Genomic DNA, 21,786 nt, shown 5'->3' with positions numbered 1-21,786 from the left:
CGGCAGCAACATTGCAGACTGTGACATCATCCAGGAGGCGTGTCGAGGGATGTCAACCCTCATCATGTGATTAGGGCCAAGCGTCGAACTTCAAACTTCAGGAAGTGAAGCGCCGTGCGACGGAAGAGGTTCTGTTGGTAATTTTTTTGGGGGGGTTGGGGTAAAGATGGCGAACAGGACAGTAAAGGATGCGAACAGCATTCATGGAACAAACCCGCAGTATCTGGTGGAGAAAATCATCCGTACTCGCATCTATGAGTCAAAGTACTGGAAGGAGGAATGCTTCGGGCTGACCGGTAAGTGATGTGGAAGAGAGAAGTGCGTTTTAATATGGATCAGAAACTGACACACGGGTGTGCGATGGGGGAGACCAATGCTACTGCCACTGTATATACTGTCGGTTCTTAGACGCGAAGCTGTAGATTAGTACGTGGTGATGCACTACCAACACTACAGCAGCGTGCAACTATCAGTTATATTACTGTACCAAGTAACGCCCGCTCCAAAACCCGTGTGATCGCTCCGGGAGTATTAACGCATGCTACGTTGCATAGTGAAATAATCAGAGACGTGGGCTTATTGGCCAGTAGCAAACCAAACTCAGTGTCTTACTGTGTTAGAGCGGCAGATAGATTTTCCACGGAGGGCATAGTGTAAAAACATTGCACACAAACTAGTTGCAGTTACTAACTGTAGTGTTAAAACATTGCACACAGATTGTTGGTGCACAGTACAAATAGACGTGCATTTTTTGTCATGTCTACAAGTGAGAAAATAGCAGAGCCGGTTGCTTATATTACATTGTATGTAGTTGCTTATACCAAACAGTAATATGTTAAGTAAGTGTATTAAGAATACTCATTAATTACTTTTCAGGGATGGAAATAAGACTCCCGTTGCATAGCGTTTTGATCCATTCCTGGTTGCTATGAGTTTATTAAGATGCACCTGAGCTTGTGGCTAATGAAGCTCTTCTATGAAACTGCTATGCAATAGGAGTCTTATTTCCATCCCTGTTTTTTTTAACTCTTATGTGGACACGTGTAACAGAGTTTAAAGCATCACTGTGGTGATGGCAGGATTATAATGTTGCTTTGTTTTTTGTTTGGTTTGTTAGCTGAGCTGGTGGTGGATAAAGCTATGGAGCTCAAGTTTGTGGGCGGTGTTTTCGGAGGAAACATTAAGCCAACGCCTTTCCTGTGCTTGGCCCTGAAGATGCTCCAGATCCAGCCAGAGAAGGACATCATTGTGGAGTTCATAAAGAACGAGGATTTCAAGTACGTGGCTGGAGTCATACGTTTCATGAAGCGAGGGAAACGTGGCACGAAAAACATAATGCAGCTGTCTGGCATTTTTCACTCTTAAGTAAAGACAGTAAAAGGACTGGGGTGTGTCTCTCCCTAGTTTCATAGCTTTGAGGAGTGGAGACATGCAAGTGTAACTAAGCTTTCCTTTGTCTCCAGGTATGTCCGCTTGCTCGGAGCCATGTACATGAGACTGACCGGCTCTTCAGTGGATTGTTATAAGTACCTGGAGCCTCTGTACAATGACTACAGGAAAATCAAGAGTCAGAACCGAAACGGAGGTAGGCTTGCTTTCTGCTTCTCTGCAGTCCACATGCTTTGTATTGATCAGCAGGAAGCAATTGTTTACAGCTGAGGTTTTTCAGTATTTAGTGTTGAATCTCTTCCTATTCACAGAGGAACATCACCTGCCTTCCTGGATGTAGACATGTTATGTTTAATTATTGATTTCTCTTTCTTCATGTCAAAGTAATTTAAGGCATGCTTAATACCATCTTCTTTTTGTGTCTTTCCTTTAAAGAGTTTGAATTGATGCATGTGGATGAGTTCATTGATGAATTGCTGCACAGCGAGCGAATGTGTGACATCATTCTACCCAGGCTACAGGTAGGTCATGTGGCTATAACCTTTGTGTAGTAGTAGACTCCGATGTGCTCCTGTACCATCGTTCCTGTCTGCCTGCTTGTCTGTATGATGCTGTGCCCATGACTGCTGTCTGCATTCTCCTCTCAGAAGCGACAGGTTCTGGAGGAGGCAGAGCTGCTGGATACACGGGTCAGTGCTCTGGAAGAAGATCTGGATGAGGTGGAGACCAGCGAGGAGGAAGAGGAGGAGGAGAAGGTGGGTGGGGAAAAAAAGAAACTTCACGGCCAAATGAAATTCTGTTTCTCTGTTCAGTCAGACTGTCATAATGGGCTCCTGAGTTAAACAAAAACTAGGTGCTGGCATTTTACTTTATTTTCAGGGATGGAAATAAGACTCCTGTGTCATAGTGTTTTCACCCATTCCAGATTAATACCAGTTTGATTAGCCACAGTGTGTAGGTAACAAGTTGAGGTGTGTCTTATTAAACTCCTAGTGCAACCAGGAATGGATCAAACCGCTGGCAATGGCAGTCTTATTTCCATGTCTGATTTTAAAGGCACTGTATACAGAGACACGCCATGTTTATTTTCACAAAGTCCCTTCTTTTGAAATCCTTTGAACGGCAGTGGCGGAATTTGGATCCATCAGGGTTTAGATCAAATGAATCGACTCCGCTGACTGCTGGACAGGGGTGTAAATGCATTTTCATCTGTAAACCTGTCATTTTATTTTTGTGTGCCCCTGTAAGAAGTTTTATGTACTGTTCTTTACGTCATGTTGGAGTCTGCCTCACTAACAGCGTTCTTGTTCTCCAGCCCGAGAGAGGGCAGTCCCAGGAGCCACACCGCAGGAGTTACCGGGACACGGAGCGGTCACGCAGATCTCCCTCGCCGCGCTACAGACGCAGCCGCTCCCCTCGACGGTACAGCCTTCTGTTATCTCTCCCAGGCATCGGGGAATAAGACTCCTATTACATAGCAGTTTGACCCATTCCAGGTTATAATACGAGCTCGATTAGCCACAGTGTATAGGTAACGAGCTCGGGTGTGTCTTATTAAACTCGTAGTAAAATCAGGAATGGTTCAAACTGCTGTGCAGTGGGAGTCTCATTTCAGTCCATGATCTCCCATCTCTTATGTAGCCGCATATGAGGTGTTTGATTTTAAATATTATTTTTTATTTGTGCGTTAGGCAACCACTCAACAGTAATTGTTATGCCTCTATAGGATTACAATTTACAATCCTATTTGATTTAGTAGAAAAACATGGTTGTACCGGAGTAAAACGGCAGTCTCCGAAGCCCTTCATTAGCTGAAGCGCTTTGAGGTCTCTACTTTTGAATAAGATCAAGATCAATGGAATTTGTGGGAGAAAATTCATCTAAATGCAAGGGTTTGTGGGAACAGGACTAAGATCACAAGATATTTAGTTGTGTATGTAAATATAAAAGGTGTAATTGACCTGAGAGTAAGTGTGTTGCTTTCCTCTTTACAATGAATTTGCTGAGATATATTTTTAGCATGCTGTTTGTAAGATTCAAGCTTGTTTTGCTTTTGTTTTTACAGGCGTAGCAGGTCACCTAAGAGACGCAGGTAAGCTGCTTATGATTTACTTTGTTAAAAAATAAATAGTTAACAACCAAATCTATCCCATACACACACACACACACACACAGAGATTGTACTTTTTTATTTTAAGGTTTTTTATTTTTTTTTCGCCCCCTAGCCCTTCACCCCGTCGAGACAGACACCGCAGCAAGAGCCCTCGTCGCCACCGCAGCAGATCCAGAGAGAGGCGGCACCGCTCCAAGTCACCAGGTAGGGCTCAACCCAACCACCGTTACCGCAGTCTAAACTTCTGAGCTTTACTTTCATCTAAGCAGATAGGAACTGGTGCTACATCACAAGTGAACTGTGGTGCAGTGGGTTAAAAACAGTATCAAAGTAAAGGAAACCCTGCAACTTGCATATCAAAGTCTAACAATTAGGCTTGTTTGCTGCAGTCAGGAGTTTTGTGTTGAAGGAGGGTGGAAAAGCAGCATGTAGTTTGTCCAGTTGCTTTAGAGTCACGGTTGAGAAGTTGCCTCTAAGTTAGTGCGTAGGCTTGTACTGGATGAGAGAGATAAGCCTCTCACCATGCTAATTCTTTTCATTGTCAAATGCACCATGACTATAAATTGTAGGGTTTTGAAGCTTCTGTTTTAATATATTGTACCCCCCTCTCCCCCCCTCTTTAAATCAGGACACCACAGAAGCCACAGACACAGAAGCCACTCCAAGTCTCCAGAAAGGTAATTGATCTCACTTCTCTTACTTCTTGTAATGAATTAGCAGCATGTGAAGCTGGTGGGGGATATTCATCTAATGTAGGCACACTTTGGGTGCAGTACTGCGTTTTCATTTCTGTCTAGAATCCCTGTGTAATGTGCTACTGGTGTGGCGAAGGTGCAGAAGAAAGTGAATCTTTGCTGTGTTTCTGTTGAAGAAGGAAGTTGGCAGAGCACATACTAAAATATCCCCCTTTGTGTGTTTAAGATCAAAGAAGAGTCACAAAAAGAGTCGCAGAGGAAACGAATGAGGATTTCTCACAACTGGATTTCTGGACTCGGACCTGTTTTGTACATACTGAACCTTTCGTTGAAAGTTATTCCGGGATTCTCTATGGATCGGGTGGTGCTTTTTTTTTTGTATGAATTACTTCAGATTTGATCAATTATCAAACTGATGACTTCACGTTTAATAAAAGTCAGTTATTTTTACCCTTAACATTGCATCTGCTTTCTTCTCTATATTTACTTGCTTATAACATCACTTTTTTTAGGAAGTCACTTTCCCCTGCACACTTTTTACTCCAGTAAAGTTACACATCTTAATGCAGTAGCTGAATTTCTGTGAGGTCTTGCTAACTACTGAACAAAGAACATGCATGGCATAGAAAGAATTAGCACTGAATATTTTACAAAACTAGTCTGTAATATGTGAAGAGAGACAGAATTTGTGTGATACAGCTGGCATCCTTTTTTTCCTTTGAAGAGGGGAGAATTAAAATGCGGACAGCCTTCTTGATTCAGTTCCCTGTGATCAGTAGGAACTGCACACGATTCTGCATCAGAATTCTTCAATTTGCTTTGGTCTGGTATAGTGAACTGGGAACGAATGCCTCCAGTTACCACACAAGGCACATGGACCTGTCTTAGTGATCCTAGACTATTCCTGGTGTGTGTGTGGTTGTTTTGCAGTGTAACTTAGCAAGGACTAAGCTAAAACAAGTAAATAGATGTCTGACACAAGTACAGCAGACCTTGGATCGTTTTGCTTTTGCTGTTTATTTATTTTTTTTGTTTTTGTGGGTTTTTTCTTTTTTCATTTTTTTTTTTTTTTTGGCACTACATAATTTGAGTTAAAACACGTCTATTCAAAGCCTTTTAAAAGCAATGTATGAATACAACTCATACAAAATAAAGAAATTAATATTAAGTATCCTTTTACACATAAAATAAAACACAATTAGTTTTTTTTTTAACCCCCTAACAAAACGAGGTATAAATATTTGACATTTGTATCACAAATCAATATGATGAGGCACAAAAAGGTAAAAACTTATTTACAAAAATGGTACAATTTAAAGTCTTGTGACCTTCTGGTGCACAACACAATGATGTCTATTTTAAAATATATTTTCTTTTTTAAACTAAGACCTTGAATCTCTGAGAATGAAAGCAGGTTCACTTCTTCTGCTGAATGAAGTTCAGGTTGACGTGATGTCTTCCGTGTTGCAGCAGAGGGAAATGCTGATTGCTGTGCATCACTGAACCTGGACAGGAGACATACATACAAAATATTATTAGTCCAGTTTTTTTTGTTACTTGGAAATCAGTAGCAAGTACAACGTTTCGGCTTCTGCCTTCCTGAGATAGCATGGTATCTGAAGAGTTGTGGCTAATTATTAAAAGCAAGGTTTTCAGTTTAGCAAGGACTTTCCTTCTTAGGTCTTTCTAGTGACTGCTGACTATCCTGTTGGATCCTGATTCTCCTTGGATGCAGAGCGGTTTGAATTCTCGGTATGCAGCAGCATATAATTAATGTGAATAACAAGTGTTTAATTGTTAAGGACAGCCATGGGAATAATAGTCAAAGCTGAACCTAAACTACTGTGTGCTACTGAAATACGGCTCGAGATTTTATAGTATATTACAAACACTGAATTGGTTGTTAGGTAACAGCAAACGACTGTACAGTGAAACTCCTGCTGGCATCACTTTCAAGTGCAGTCTGGAAAAGCAGCAACGAGAGCACATCCCTACCTTGCGATATGAAAGGCTTGTTCTGCTGGAAGCCTCCGTTTCCCTGCTGCATGACGTTCTGGGGCATCCTGTAAGGCCACGAGGCTGGGAGAGGGTAGTGTCCAGCAGCATTGTGTTCCCAGGGCAGGGAACCAGGGTTTACTTTAGCAAACTGTCCCTGAAAACCCTGGTCTGAACAAACGAGAGGAAAAATGGGAGTTAAAAGTGCAGCACCGCTTTTAAACGGTCTGAATTGAGTGTTTCTGATCTGCACAGTGGATTCAAAACGGGGTCAAAATGATACTGCAGTCCAAAGAAACTCACAGCAACAGCTACAGAAAATGCAGTTCTCAAAATCCAGTCTTGATTCTTAGAAAGAAGGCAAAACACTCTGTGCCCTTAACCCTGGCAGAATTTCCTCATTCTGCAGATAGCCCTGGATGCACAGACCCATAACCAGTGCAGTGCAGTGTTGTGTTGTATTGTGCTGGGTGCACATGCCAAATATCCTTTTTAGCCCAGGTGTCACTTACCTGAGCCACAAAACACAGGATGGGCAGATTTGTTAAAAGAGAGTGAAAGACAAAGAAAGGAGAAATACAGAAAGGGGGCAAATCAAAAGATATCAGAAGACAGAAACAGACACAATCACATTTAATTTAAAATCTGTTTGAGGAAAAAAAAAAAAAGTAAAACAATAACAAAATATAAATATAATCTTATTAAGGAGAACAGGAACTTAAAAAAAAAAAAAATCTGTAAGTCATTTGTTTTTATAATAATTATAATATACATATATATATATATATATGTATATATATGTATATATATATATATATATATATATATATATAAATAAACAATAAGGAAGTGTAAAGTTTCATACAGAGACGGGAGGGAATGATAAAGTGCAGTGAGTAAGTGTGCTCTGTGTCTACCTGACTTTGCCAGTGTGCCGTTCCCCACCAGTGCTCCGGGGTTGATGTGGTTGTGCCAGTGCCCGTCCCGCCCTGCGCCCGGGAGACCCCGCACCGCCGGCTGAGCGAAGATGATGCTGGGGTCATTCAGGTTCATGGGGCTGGGACTGCTGGTGGAGCTGCCGTTTCCGTTGGTGGGGGCTGAGCGCAGCGTGAAATTCAGGCCTGGGGGGGAGGAGGTCTGTATCATGGGCCCGTGGATGGGCCAGGACGTGGAGGGGATCGAGACAGCGTGCTGCTGCTGCTGGTGGGGCTGGAGCAGGCCCAGGGCAGGTAACCCGGGGTGGTACTGACCTGGGTGGGAGTGGGGGAAGTTAAAGAGTGGAAGCTGGACTTGGGGGAGCTGCTGCTGCTGCTGCTGCTCTGGGGCTCCTGCGCCCTTGTGCTGGGAGGAGACCCCAATCGGCTGGGGCTGGGGGTTGCCCTGACTGAATAGCGGAGGCTGCGGAGAGTAGGGAGGTGTCTGATGAGGTTCTGACTGCAAACAAACAGAATGGAGAGATCAGGGACGGGGTGTTGAGAATTATAACAGACTAAATCCACACACTAAAGACAATATACATAATGTACTTCTACCATCCACCTATAAAACACCCAACATGCTATACACATATACTTACACACTCTGAGTGTTGCCTGGTTCGCATGGGCCGGTCCTGAGGGGTCGGTACAGGCTGAGGAACTGGGATTGACGGAGAGCTTCCGAATCCGTGTACCATCGGAGGGCCTGCAGACCAGAGACAGGGGACATGTGAGACAAGGTAAGACAGTGAACATTTCAAGGGATCAGAACAAACTCCTTTACAAATATACTGACAACATTACCGGCTGTATCTGCAAAACTAGAACCATTGCAAGCACAACTCACCATGTACCTTCTCCATAGGGATAATCAAAGTGCACCTGGCCTGGTCTCCCACCCAGCTGCCCAGCCCCTCTCCCAGCCTGCCTACCTGCTGTGCTTCTCTGCCGGACCTGTCTGTACTCTGGGCAGTCTCTTCGCACGTGCCCGGTATCGCCGCACTGGAAACACCTCCTCTCTCTCAGCTCTCTGTCGTCCTCCTTTGAGTCGTCATCCTTCTCATTCTCCTTCTTCTTGATCCTGAGAAACACACAGTCCCTTTATTACCCGAGAGGCATTCAGGTATGCAGGCAGCACTAATATTCTGAAGTGATGTTTATACCTCATCTCCTCCCCTTCCCATCCCTGTCATACCTGCGTCTCTTGGGACAATCCTTCATGTAGTGGCCGATCTTTCCACAGATCCTGCAGCACCTGTCGTTTGGAGCCAGCTCCCCATCTGTCAGCACCTTGGAGTCGAAGAAGTAGTCCTTGGAAATGAAATAGAACATGAATCGTGACGTAAAGTACATAAAGGCAGGTATAACATGCACCCGCAGATATCAACACACACACACGCATGCACGCACACACACACTGCCTGAAATAAGTACATTGCAGCAGTCTGAAACTATTCTCTGTATCTGGTGACGGTTTTCTGCTGTATAACAGCCGGCTAAGACATCTGAAAACTGGCCAATCTTCTGTTTTCACTGTCTCACTAACAATGCGGTGCAATCTTTTGATATAATAATTTCCACACAACAAATAGAGCTGACTGGGAATAAGACTCCCATTGCATAGCAGTTTGATCCACTCCTGGTTTCACTATGAGTGTCACGCCCCCATCTTATCTTAGCCCCGTATGTTAACACATGACTCCTAGGCCCATCTGAGGTAGTGTAGAAATATATGGAAAAAAATTTAAATGTGTCTTAGGACTTCTTAGGACTTCTTAGGACTTCTTTTTCCGAGTTTTATTATTAGTATTTTTTGGTGCTTATTTTTTAGCTATTTTCGTGTTTTATGTAAATTGTTTTTTTCGGGGCTTTTGTTTTTGATATACTGTATGAAATTAGTGTTTTCGGGTACTTTCCAAAATGCTTGAGCGTTTTTTTTTTTCTGTCAAAATATGTATAGTAGTAACTCGACAGTACTTGCACACTTAAGTTGTACCTTCTTTCCTTTGCTGTCTTCCACAACGAAATCCCTCTGGTCACGGGCACATTCTGGGGTTTTTGTGTGGAGGCATTTTTGTACATTTCGCCACAATTCTGTTTTAAATCCTCCGTATCTTAACTGTAATACAGCTTAAAATCTCGCTACCAAGCCTCCATCCTGATTGTAATCTTGTTTTAAATTTCGCAAGCGGAGTCTCCAATAGGAATGTAGGAATGCGCTGTCACTCAGTAGTTGGGGCGAGTTTAAAGTATTCAGAACGAATCAATGAATCACAGTGAGACCTGGAATGGGTGAAACTGCTACACAATAGGAGTCTTATTGCCATTCCTGTGTCACACTGGTTACGTACCGCCTCTGTGCCAGGATGAGGGTAAAACGGGGTTCCAAATAACTTCCTTCCATTTATAAAGGCTTTCATTATGAAGTTTGTCACTGGGGGAAGACAACACAAAAATACAAATAAGCAACCCCTCCAGGTCAGAAAAGCAGAACTTTTACAATGTTCTTTAAATGTAGTTTTTTTTCTTTAAAGAATGCATGTTTCAACACTTACTTTTCCGAGACACTCCGGCTCCAAGATTGTGGTTCAAATCAAAAGGATCTATCATGGAAGAAATAACACATCGCATTGTATTACATGTAAATAATATTCCTTGCCTTCACTATCCCCTCAACAAAAGGCTTACAAAGACTTAAGAGAACTTGACTCCGAATGCTTAAGTGGGGCGCTTGTCATTTTCAACTCATTTTCTTGCATACTTCAATCAGGTGATCACATTTGAATCCAGATTCTAGCTGCACCTTCTCTGCAACTTGGGTTTGTACCTGTATATGTAACACAGTGGAGGCTGGACACAAACCGCAAGCGTCTTAACCACGATGCAAAAGAGCGGGGCTCGTCTGCATTCTGGTTTTAGAGCTTTTAACCTCATCTGACTGACAGGGGACAGGACAGAATCCGTAACGGCAGTGTATCACACAACACTGCCTGTTACACAGACAGTGAAGACGCCAGGAGGACTGCTCCCCTCTCTCCTGACTCAACCAGCAGTGTGGAGTAAGCAGTTTCCTCCAGATGAGGGCCCTACCTTCAATGGCTATACACTTGGAAGTCCACTGCTTCTCGAAAGTGGTGAGCAGTTTCTTCTGCCGAATGCTGATGACGTGCTCCTTGAAATCAAACTCTTCAGTGTAGAAGCGCAGCAGACCCAGCCAAAGCTCCCCTACTGACTCAGAGTTCCTCCCCAGCTCCGGAAAGCGCTTTCTCTGGGGAATAAACAAGACTGTCAGGGACAGGGCGGGACCACAAAACATCTACATGCACCATTATTCTTGAAGTTTGCAAAACTCTTAACGTAATACATGATTAACGAAATGATGTCACTAGGATGCCTAAAGGGAACATCTGTATTTTTCCATTCATTCATTTTAAGATAATCTTCACGAAAGCAACTGTACTGTCTATTCAGAGTGCTACAACTCAGCCATGAAAATAATGAAACAAATATATATATACAGTGGCTCTGTGGTAGGTTTCAGTGACAATAGCTTTATGTAGGTACATGCAATGAAATGGCATGCAATGGGTTAGGCAGTCAGCCTGCATCTCTGTATGCACTATCAATAAATACAATCAGTAAAAGAAACAGCAGGGAGTGTACCAGTTTATTCGTATCATTGAAAAAGAAGGCATTCCACCCATCCACCATCTTTTGGGGAATACTCTTGCCGTCGAATATCTGCGTTGGAGACAGAAGACATCGTTGACAATTACACAACCAGTTTAAATGGCAATCTGCTGCTATGCAACCGAATAAGAAATAGCACAGCATGCAAACTCAAGATTATAACACTGACACGGACTGCGTCAACTGTGTGAATTTATAGAAACCAACTTAATGCCAGCAGCAACCGCTGACTTGGGTGCACCATAATGTTTGCTGCTTGTCTCAGACTTTGTGGAGAACAGCAATCCACACAAACCCAAGCAGCTGTTTCTTCACCTCTTTCACGTGGAATGGTAAATTATCCCGCTCGACAGCAATGACTCTCGTCTGTGGAGAGCTCCCTCTGAACAGTGGAACAATGTGTTTGTGCAGCTCTCCTAAGGACTGCCCTCCAGTGTGTGTGAAAGCATACCTCTTGCAGGACGGGGATTACCGGGGGCTTCCTCTGCTGTAGGAAGTAGAGCACCATGAGAATGTAGGCATATGAGGAGAGGCTTCCCCTCGAGGCGTCTCCGATGTCACAGCGCTGGGAATACAAAACAACAAAGAAGAATTCAACACTCACAGTAAAACCCAAACTGCTGCAGAGACATGAAATAGTTCCTATTATTGGGACATTGGAATAAAGTAACAGTCATGATTTCTACCTTTGCAAACACCTTCATTGTGTAACCCAAATACTGCACTCGAGGGTCAATGGCAGCGTAAGTAGCCAGCATTCTGGTATTGTGCTGTGCCTGTTGAAAACCGGAGAAGAGAAATGATTCTGTTTGTTTCAAAAGCCTTCAGGTGTATTCCACCACACGGGAGCAGCGAGTTCTGCTTTCTGCTGGGCCAGTTCAGCCCTACCCATTACCACTCCATTACTTTAAAGTTGAAAACGAGCAGGGTACTCATGACAGCAAACTCACCAGTGTGTTGTACAAGCTTATATCTCCTTCCAGTCCACTTTGCCTGTGTTCAAATTTGACTATAGGCACTTTAGCTGTGGTAATAGGCAAGATGTTTCTTAAGCCTGCGAAAAGAACAGATGGATAATCAAATGAAGCATCAGTGTGATCTCCCATACACAACGCAGGCTCCAGCATGACCCTCCCTGACACAACACAAAGGAAATACCTGCGTGCTTCTTGAGGATCTTTGCTAAGCCTTCAATGATCTCTTTACAGTTCAGTTTCTGAAAGAGAAAAGGAAACAAGTTACAATTCCAGACTGCGTTGTGTCGCCCAGATTATTCAAATGGTTTTTATAAAGACCCCACTCCTACCTCCGCTGTCGCGTGGCCTTCCAGCGTCATGCAAATATCCAGGTCACTGTCCCGGAACCCAAAGCCATTCTTGGAGGAGCCAAACAGACACAGCCGGGCCTTGTCTGCAAACATCCCAAAACAAGATTCGGACTCTGAGCTTTCACAAGCACCTTTAGGGGCCGTTATCCAACACAAAACAGAACTGGGTACCCCTGTGTCACTGCGTGGATAACTGCTAAGTTTCCTATCTATGTATCTATTTCACAATTAGGGCTTCTGATTTTCGGTCTTAACCGATAAAAAACAATAAAACATCCCCCATACAAAAAAAATGTAATCAGTGTATAACCGGAAAAGCACTGGAAATGGTTACTCCATTCACATTGACTTCACCCCTTTCCCTTTAAAAAAAAAAACAACCTACTACATGCATTAGTATGTGTTGAAGCATAACTGTGCAATCTCCAGGTGTTTTGCATTAGTATGTGTTGAAGCATAACTGTGTAATCTCCAGGTGTTTTGCATTAGTATGTGTTGAAGCATAACTGTGCAATCTCCAGGTGTTTTGCATTAGTATGTGTTGAAGCATAACTGTGCAATCTCCAGGTGTTTTGCATTAGTATGTGTTGAAGCATAACTGTGTAATCTCCAGGTGTTTTGCATTAGTATGTGTTGAAGCATAACTGTGCAATCTCCAGTCGTTGCAGGTCCCACGTACCATTGTACTCCTTGCGAATAAACCTCTCCAAACTAGCCAGGATCTGCTCCCTCTTTTGTTGCTCCACTGGAGGTGGGTAGAGCTCATCTAGGAACAAACGAGACACATTAAAGCTGAGTAAACTGCAGGAAAGACATTCAGGCTCCTTGCAGAAGACAGTGGACTGCTGCTTAATAGTATTGACCACAACTTTCTAGCGCTATAAACATGTCTGGTTAGCCTCAACGAATGGGTTGATATTGTCTCTGTTACACTCATTTTATTCTGGATATGCAACTGCCTATGCCTCCTGTGACCTGAGTGATGATAACAATTCAATCTGTGTACGGCAGAAATACAGGTCTGTGACTGGCTGACTCAAACACCAGAGATGTACACATTAGACTGGGAGTTTCAGACCAGTCAGAGTTGAACACAATGTAAGTGGGTTACAGCCCTGTCCACCCCCATGCCTGTAACATGCACAATGGCACAGAGAACTAACTCAGCACTCACTGTAGCACATTCTGCAGAGCCCGTCCAGGATTAGCCGGAACCTGTCTGTCATCGGCGGCAGTGTTTTCAGGTCGATCTTCTTGAAGTCTTCGGGACAGTCGTTTTTCAAGTGGCCATCCCTTTTGCACATACTGCAGACCACTGTGGGAGGCTAGTGAAGGGGGACACAATTTCACAGCACCGCTAAGTAAGTGACGTTCACAAGTAATGCATTTTTCTATTTCCTCTAAAAATCTCACTACACATGAGATCTATTTATTCTCTGAACAGTCCCTACATCACGTCCTAGAAGTTCTTGGAAGCTGATTACATCTCTCAAAACGGTCAACAGGACTGTTTGTTAACTGAGCCATTTGTCTTGCTGAGAATAACTTAATTATTTTTTTTTTTTTTTAACTACCTAGGCAAACAAGCATGTGGATATCACTGGAGAAAGACATTTGGAAAATAAGTAATAAAAATCCTTTTATAAAGCTCTCCGAGGTGTCAGGGCAATACAACTATGCCTGCCAAGTGTGAGTTTACCTTTCCTCCTGTTAGGACTGTCTTATCAAACACATAATACAGATCCTCAGGGGGAATGTCCTCTGGCTGCCTGCGTTTCTTCTTCTCGTTCTCCGACACCCCGTTCTCTACCGACTCCTTCTTTGAGGTAGATGAGGCGCTGCAGTCCCGGCAGCGCCCCCTGCAGGACTCGCACTCCTCTCCCAGTCTCTCCCCGGGACTGTCCACTCGCAGGGAACGCTCAGAACTCCTCTCGCGTTCTCCACGCTTGCAGGCACAGGCCGCTGGTGTGGGCTTTATTCTGTCCGCCGTTTGCAGTGCGAAGTCTCCCTGATCTTCCTCACTGTCTCTTAAAGATAACCCCCCCATGCCTGTGGAAATGGGCCCCACTGGAGCACAGTTGTCATCGCTGCCCCCTTCCGCCTCATCTTCCTCAGTATCACCCTCTTCCCCTTCAGTGTCTATCAGAGCTTCCCCCTCTTCCCCCCTCGAGTCCTCCCGCGCCTTGCCGGCCCTCCTGACGGCTCGTTTGCCCTGCCGTCGCCCCCTGCTGGTCGAGTGTTTGCTCTGCGGGCTGGCGAAGTATCTGTAAGCAGTGCGGAAGCGCTCCTGGATGTACTCGAAAACCATCTGGCTGTTCAGACTCCGCGCCACGTTCCTCTTGAGCGCATAGGGGTCTGTCAGGGGGGACAAAGACAAAGACAAAGCGTGGAAAAGAAGAACGGTAAAAGCATTTTCATAGTATGTTTGAAAGAATATGACAACATTGATGTACAATCTAATTTCAACATAAATAATGTAATGGGTTTTCATTTTGGCATTCTAATAGTGTTGCATTTTAATTCTTAATTGTTCACTGCTTTCATCTACTGTTTTATATAATATGAATAGTTGAATATGTTCTTCATGATTACACACACACACACATAACCACAAACACAAACACATATCAACACAAAATCAAAAAAACAGTAACTAATTAAAACAGCACATCGCCCAGCCCAGAACAGCCGCTGAGCTCACCTTCGATGGCGAGTCTCCTCTTGGGCCAGTTCTTGCTCTCCCGGGACAGAGGCTCTTTGAGGCGGATGCTGATGACGTTCTCCTCTAGGCTGAACTCCAGGGTGTAGAAGCGCAGCAGCTCCAGCCAGAGCTGCCCCAGAGAGAGCTGCCGCGGGGTCTGCAGGATCAGCCGCGTCTGCAGGGGGACAGAGGGCTTGCACTGCAATTACTGGAGACCTCTTCAATGGAAATGGCATAGCAGGCATGCAAAAAAGACTCCCGTTGCACAGCAGATTGATCCACCCCTGGTTTCACTAGGAGTTTATAAAGACACACTGAGAATGTTACCTATACACTATGGCCAATCAAGTTCGTAATAAAACCTGGAATGGGTGAGATTGCTATGCAATAGGAGTCTTATTTCTAGACTGATAAAGATCTTATGTTACAGTACTGTATATGAAGGCCTGCCTATAAACGCTTACTTCTGTATTTTTGCAGTTTTCATGTGCTTTTCTCATGGTTATACTCTGCATTTACCACAGTACACACTGGTTTGCCGTGTTTATTAACATGCTTTACCATACCACACTATTCTTGAATATGCTATACCATGCTTTCCCTGTGCTTCATTACACTTGGCTATGCTTTCACTATGGTACACTTTTCTAAGGGTTTCTATAAAGCACACATAGAATCGCTCACCCTGCCTTGCTTTGTTTTGGTCTGCCGAGCGCTTGTGTCTGAACTCTCGGGTTTCTTGCCGGATGGTTTTCTTTGCTCTGTTTTGGCTCCGCCGGTGCTTTTCCCCTCACCGCTGCTGGCGGGTTTGTGCTCCCACAGCACGAACCTCTCGTTCTCAATGCCCTTCAGCTGGTACTCGTCTATCTGCTTAGCGTCGAAGCCCTCGATCTAAAACAACAGTTTGCCTCGTCAATCATTTTTAAACACTGTGGCTCTGCTTGCGCAGGGCACCCAAAACGGGGGTTAAAATGAGCTGCACCTACCCACTTGCCCAAGTAGTGCGGGAGGATGGGTTCCTTTCTCTGCTGAAGGAAGAAGATCACCATCAACGCAAACGAGTAGGAGGGAATCCCGCCCTCCGCCTGGCAGTCTATGTGGCAAAGCTAAAGGAGAAATACTGGGCTTGAACATATTGAAATCAAAGACATCCGAATCATGTCTGCGCAACACTATCAAGTCAACGCAATCGGAATGCAAGATTATAATATTGAGTGGTGCAACCCAGTTATTAAGATATACCACACACACACTATGCAGGGTATGGGCAGTACATTCCTAGTGCCTGCTTTTGAGGGTTATAGCTATTTTTATTGCCCAAGGGTTGCAACAGTCCCATGTGTGTATGTGTAAAGACAAATATAAATGCATTTTAATAATAATAAGAGATATATATAAATGTCTGGGCACCAGAATAGCAAAGCAAGCAGATAGGCGTGTGTATTAAACTGCTGTTGAGAAGCACCTACCCTGGCCCAGTAGCGGAATGCCAGCACCAGTGGAGTCAGTCTGGGTTCCAGTTTGGCCAGAGCTGCCAGCAGGTAGGTGGTCAGACAGGCCACATCGTTCCCAGCACTCACTTTACACAAGAGACCACTGTGGGAGAGGTGCAAAACAGATTTAGCAAGTCTTCAGGCCAACAGGAATGGAAATAAGACTCCTAATGCATAGCCGTTTCACCCATTCCACGTTTTAATATGTGCTTGATTAGCCACAGTGTATAGGTAACAAGTTTAATAATGTGTCTTCTTAAACAGCCAGGAATGGATCAAACTGTTATGCCATGGGAGTCTTATTTCCATCCCTGGACCAAGGACATCATAATCAAATTCACATCGATGTGTATCTTCACTTCATCGAGTTTGCCACTTGCTATTTATACAGAAGAGTGTAAACATAGATCAGACAAAGACATGGATCAGATAAACACATGAGCAGCCAGGCAGGCAGGCAGGCAGGCAGGCAGGCACAGAAGCACTGGGAGCACTGACCTTTTCACTGCCCTGCAGAACACAACTGGAACTTTGGCATGAAAGTCAGACTCGACGTCGGAGTAAGACGCTGCAATACAAAACAAAATATTTTAGTATTACTTTCAAACCCGGAGTCAATTCTAATTATACCTGCAGCAGCATTGCAGTGATTGCAATTCTAATTATCACTACACTACAAAGTGACATAAAAAGCTCCACACATTAACATTTCCACTGTTTATTCTAAATAACCAATCAGTAAACACTAATACAAAATACAGAAACATACTATGTACCTTTTTCAAACAAACTACGAGAATAATGATGTAAAGCACAACATGGAACTGCGAATGATTAAGCTAGGAAAGGTGTGTAATTGGATTGTAATTTATCAATTACATGGTAGAATTACAATCACAACTCCAATTACACAGATGTGCCAAGGTTCAACTTCAAATATAATTCCATTGTAACTGCAATTAATTACACAATTCCAATTGTAACTCACCTCAGGGATGATTGCTATCATGTCTGCTGCTATTATTCTTCCAGCTGTATCCCCTCTTGTGTTACGTCTCGTGGTTTATGAAGATGTAAACTCACTATAAACTACATCAATGGCCACTCTCAACTGACACAACTAACAGCACAGCACTGCATGGACCTTTCCACATGAAGATCAGCTGACACAACTAACTGCACTGCACTGCAAGGACCTTTCCACATGAAGATCAGCTGACACAACTAACTGCACTGCACTGCAAGGACCTTTCCACATGAAGATCAGCTGACACAACTAACTGCACTGCACTGCATGGACCTTTCCACATGAAGATCAGCTGACACAACTAACTGCACTGCACTGCATGGACCTTTCCACATGAAGATCAGCTGACACAACTAACTGCACTGCACTGCAAGGACCTTTCCACATGAAGATCAGCTGACACAACTAACTGCACTGCACTGCAAGGACCTTTCCACGTGAAGCTGCTTCTGCACCTCCATGACGTACAAATATGAACATTTTAAATAAAAACAACTTACGACTGTTTTTGAGGATTTCCAGGACTTTTATTAACACATCTGGTTGAGTCATCTGAAAGTGAAGAGAAGGAGACATTCATTATCAGCGCAGGTACACTTTTTTTTTTTTTAAACAGATCAAACACAAAAGTTATTAACATTCTGCCATTGTACAGGAATTCACAGGTTCTTCTTCCAGGGAAGGAAATAAGACTCCCATTGCATAGCAGTTTGTTCCATTCCTAGTTTTACTATGAGTGTAATAAGACACACCTGATCTTGTTACCTATACACTGTGGTTAATCAAGCTCATATGGGTGAATCTGCTTTGCAATAGGAGTCTTATTTCTATCCCTGTGTTCTGATCAGACATCAAAAACATGAATGAAATCTAAGCCAGGGGTAGACAACGTCAGCAGGTCAAGATATATATCCCAACAATGTCCTTATTCGTTAAATAAGAAACAGCACACTGAGCAGGTAGGTGCGACAGCAATTCATCATTTAATGCAATCACTGCATGAAGAGCTCTTTTCAGGCCTGGCTCTTAACAATATTACAGAAAATGCATAGTGGGGGATTCAAACCATGTTAATTTCTTAGTATCGCAAACCACTTTGTTAGTCAAACTACCTGCCACAGAGACCATGGAGGTACATCCTAAATACAGATGTTTACTCACGCTGGAGGGAAATTTGACATCTATATTGATATCACTGTCTTTAAAGGCGAACCTGGTGAGACACGAGCCGTACATCCCCAAGGAACAGGCTGAAAGATAAAACAGAAGAGCTCTGGAACAAACACACGACTGCAACATCAAGACAGGGCCATTTCCACAAAACACCCCATTCCGTTTGGTGAAAAAAACATGAATCCGCATGTTCTGCAGAACCATGCAACCATGATGTCACCTGATTATACCAGACCTCAAGAGCGAAAGTAAGATCCTGCCTGCTATCCCACAGAACAGTGGAGGTGTGATGAAAACCCAGAAAAAAGAGTGAGGGAGCCTGCAATGTTTTTTTTCGGATGAGACACTTTATATTATAACTGTAACATGGCCCTGTTTTGATCTATCATGAGACAGGGAGGGATGCATTTACAGTAAGCAGCTTGTTTCCTGGTTGATTATGTGTTTCATACTTCTTATTTCTTGTATGTTTATTTCGCAGCAGCAGCCTCACCTGGTAAGTGCTGCTGGATTATGTTCTCCATGTCGCTGACAGTTTCCTGACGCACTGTAAAGTCCTCCTCTGATATCCCCTGCTGCGTGGCTGTGTCTGTCACAGCTGTGTGCAGGGCCTGGAGCTGAGCCTTCGAGGGGGTGCGGAGGGCTCGCAGATCCTTCTCCTCTTGCTTTTCCTAGGACAGGAGATACAGGGATCTCTCAAACAGCCTGAGCTACACACGTGATTATTATTATTATTACTTCATCACTGTATGCTTGTGTGCTACTGTAACGTGCTCCTTCCTTCCTTCTGGCAAGCTGTTTGCAGCTCATCTGGAATAACATTTTAAATACCTACATAAATACATAAATAAATCCAAAACCATCAAACACTCAATAGTGCTGAATTCAGAGCTACTCAATAAAACTCTAATGCACCGACTAGAGGTCTCTTGAAGACACTGAAAAAGACTTCAAGTCAAAACATTTGTCACTGAATTAAAGTTTCTTTCAGTATTTCTTTCCTTATTTCGTTCCTTTTTTTATTTATATTACTGGAAACAAACAAAGCTAAAATAAAACACACATGACAAAGTACTGTAGATGTGACTAAAAATCTTAAGAAATACTGCAATCAATGTGTCTGTGGTTCTTTTGCTCATTTTAAACACACTGTCAAACTTGCAAATGTTCAATAACTTTTTTTTTTTAAGCCAGGTAAATCCATTGAGAACAAGCTTGATCTTTTGCAGAGGAGACCTGGAAAGCACTTAGAGATAAGCTCACATGTTCTCATCTCATCGAAAACAAATGCTGCCCTGCAACTTTACAGCTGCTGGACAATATTACAATGTTCAACCAAACAGAAGCCGGCCTCACCATGATATTTTTCTTATGGCGTTTCTCCTTGATGTGTTTGTGAGCTCCCTGGATGTTCTCGATGTGGACGGAGCACAGCTTGCAAAGGTACTGGTAGTTGGGGTATTCCGGTGAACGCTAGAGAGACAAAATTTAAATAAAACAAGAGGGCAAGACAATAGACCTGATAGTCATGCAAACGACAGACATTGGCTACTCATTTGCATTTCAAACTGACTGACACCCTTCTCAGCCTATCAGTGCGAGTGGCAAATACAAATCAGAGAAGTCCATTAAAATATTTACTGAATTATTATTATTTATTTCTTAGCAGATGCCCTTATCCAGGGCGACTTACAAGATATCACATTATTTTTACATACAATTACATTATTTTTTACACATTATTTTTACATACAATTACCCATTTATACAGTTGGGTTTTTACTGGAACAATCTAGGTAAAGTACCTTGCTCAAGGGTACAAGCAGCAGTGTCCCCTACCTGGGATTGAACCCACGACCCACGAGTCCAGAGCCCTAACCACTGCTCCACACTGCTGCCAAATACATGTATTTATTTGTTTCCAGACAGAGAACCATCGTTCTGCCTTGTCTTTAAATGTTTGCAAAGAGATTTCTGTTTCCCAAATCAAATTAACACATTACAAGTGTTAATTTGGAGCACACAGACCCTCCTGCATTGTAATGTAGGCTGAAAACTTGGTGCAACACATATTCTTAAATGTTATAGCCAAAAGCTTCCTAAAGGAACATTTTCTTGACTACAATTTTAAAAACTAATAAGGAGTGATTTCCAGGGTCCTTAATGTTGCTGTAACACAAGTAACATAGCATGCTCCTTATAAGGATATATTTTTAATTCTTTACTGATTATGTGTTGGATTGTTCCCCTCTTAGCGGTTATCAATAGCAAGCTGCAAGCAAGCAAGCAAGCGATCGACCAGGCTGTTTTGCAGGCCCCTCTGCTCCAGTGCTGTAAAATGTATGTAGGGTCAGGTAGCACAGCAGGCAAATTCACTGGCTTTCACGCCTCTCTCCTCCTGGGGGGTTCCTTGCAAATGATGGGGGTTCTCTGGCCTGGCAGTGCAGGTGCCCGTACCTTGACCAGGCGCTGGATGCAGTCCCGCACCAGTCTCTCCTCAGCCTGCTTCAGCCCCAGCTGCTGCTCTGCGCTCAGAGCCGACTCGTCGATCACCGGCACGCCGCCGCCGCTGCCCAGCTTCTCCGGCAGGGGAGACTCGCTCAACAGCATGCCATTCTCCTGAGCTGCAGAACACAACACACCATCCACTCACATGGGCAGAATGTGCAGGGGACCCTCTTTTAAAGACTGCTCACTATTGCTGTGGCTTAGCCTTGGAATACAACAGTCTTGAGAATTGAAGTTGCACGAATTAACCCAATGCATGCAGGGATTGAAATAAGTATCCTATTGCACAGCACTTTCACCCATTCCAGGTTTTACTACAGGCTTGATTAGCCACAGGATATTTGGCAACAAGCTCAGGTGTGTCTTATTAAAAACTCATAGTAAAACCAGGAAGGGATCAAACTGCTGTGCATTGCAGTCTTATTTCCATCCCTGCCATACCAAAAAAGCCAGTTACATTGTAAATAAGAGACATTGCTAGCACTTACCTAAATCACTGGGTCTGTTTCCCTTGGCTACAGTTGCCTTGCCATTACTGCTCCACTTGTTCTCCTCCCCAGCATTGTTCTCCTCCCCAGGAAGCCTGGTGGACTCAGCAGAGCTCTTGTGGTGTCTGACAGTTGGAGAGTCCCTCTCACTCCCACTGGAAGCTGGAAGTTTCCCGGTACCAGCCCCTACCACTGCCCCATCCCCATTCA

General features: G+C 43.6%; 2 protein-coding genes across 2 annotated transcripts; one reads left to right on the top strand and one right to left on the bottom strand.

The window, feature by feature from the left end:
* Positions 1 to 30: 30 nt before the first annotated feature.
* Positions 31 to 4,654, top strand: LOC131740118 (pre-mRNA-splicing factor 38A). The gene is made up of 10 exons (XM_059035185.1): positions 31 to 296; positions 1,118 to 1,277; positions 1,464 to 1,585; positions 1,825 to 1,910; positions 2,037 to 2,144; positions 2,705 to 2,811; positions 3,455 to 3,481; positions 3,615 to 3,706; positions 4,131 to 4,179; positions 4,424 to 4,654. The coding sequence occupies exons 1-10, from the start codon at positions 167 to 169 to the stop codon at positions 4,464 to 4,466; spliced, it is 924 nt and encodes a 307-aa protein (XP_058891168.1). The 5' UTR covers positions 31 to 166; the 3' UTR covers positions 4,467 to 4,654.
* A 541-nt stretch (positions 4,655 to 5,195) lies between these two features.
* LOC131740117 (terminal uridylyltransferase 4-like) lies at positions 5,196 to 21,786 on the bottom strand. The gene is made up of 29 exons (XM_059035183.1): positions 21,577 to 21,786; positions 21,038 to 21,204; positions 19,937 to 20,053; positions 19,074 to 19,251; positions 18,569 to 18,657; positions 17,908 to 17,959; positions 16,879 to 16,948; positions 16,357 to 16,483; positions 15,874 to 15,993; positions 15,572 to 15,778; positions 14,888 to 15,062; positions 13,886 to 14,541; positions 13,361 to 13,511; positions 12,866 to 12,952; positions 12,166 to 12,269; positions 12,018 to 12,075; positions 11,810 to 11,913; positions 11,546 to 11,635; positions 11,311 to 11,424; positions 10,833 to 10,910; positions 10,260 to 10,437; positions 9,725 to 9,772; positions 9,521 to 9,603; positions 8,365 to 8,480; positions 8,102 to 8,250; positions 7,769 to 7,875; positions 7,110 to 7,626; positions 6,193 to 6,363; positions 5,196 to 5,702 (listed from the first exon to the last, which is right to left on the bottom strand). The coding sequence occupies exons 2-29, from the start codon at positions 21,188 to 21,190 to the stop codon at positions 5,614 to 5,616; spliced, it is 4,188 nt and encodes a 1,395-aa protein (XP_058891166.1). The 5' UTR covers positions 21,191 to 21,204; positions 21,577 to 21,786; the 3' UTR covers positions 5,196 to 5,613.

Source organism: Acipenser ruthenus, chromosome 12, assembly GCF_902713425.1.
Source record: "Acipenser ruthenus chromosome 12, fAciRut3.2 maternal haplotype, whole genome shotgun sequence".
Lineage (NCBI taxonomy): Eukaryota > Metazoa > Chordata > Actinopteri > Acipenseriformes > Acipenseridae > Acipenser > Acipenser ruthenus.
Note: the sequence above shows the minus strand (reverse complement) of the source record. Positions and strands in the feature narration are given on the sequence as shown.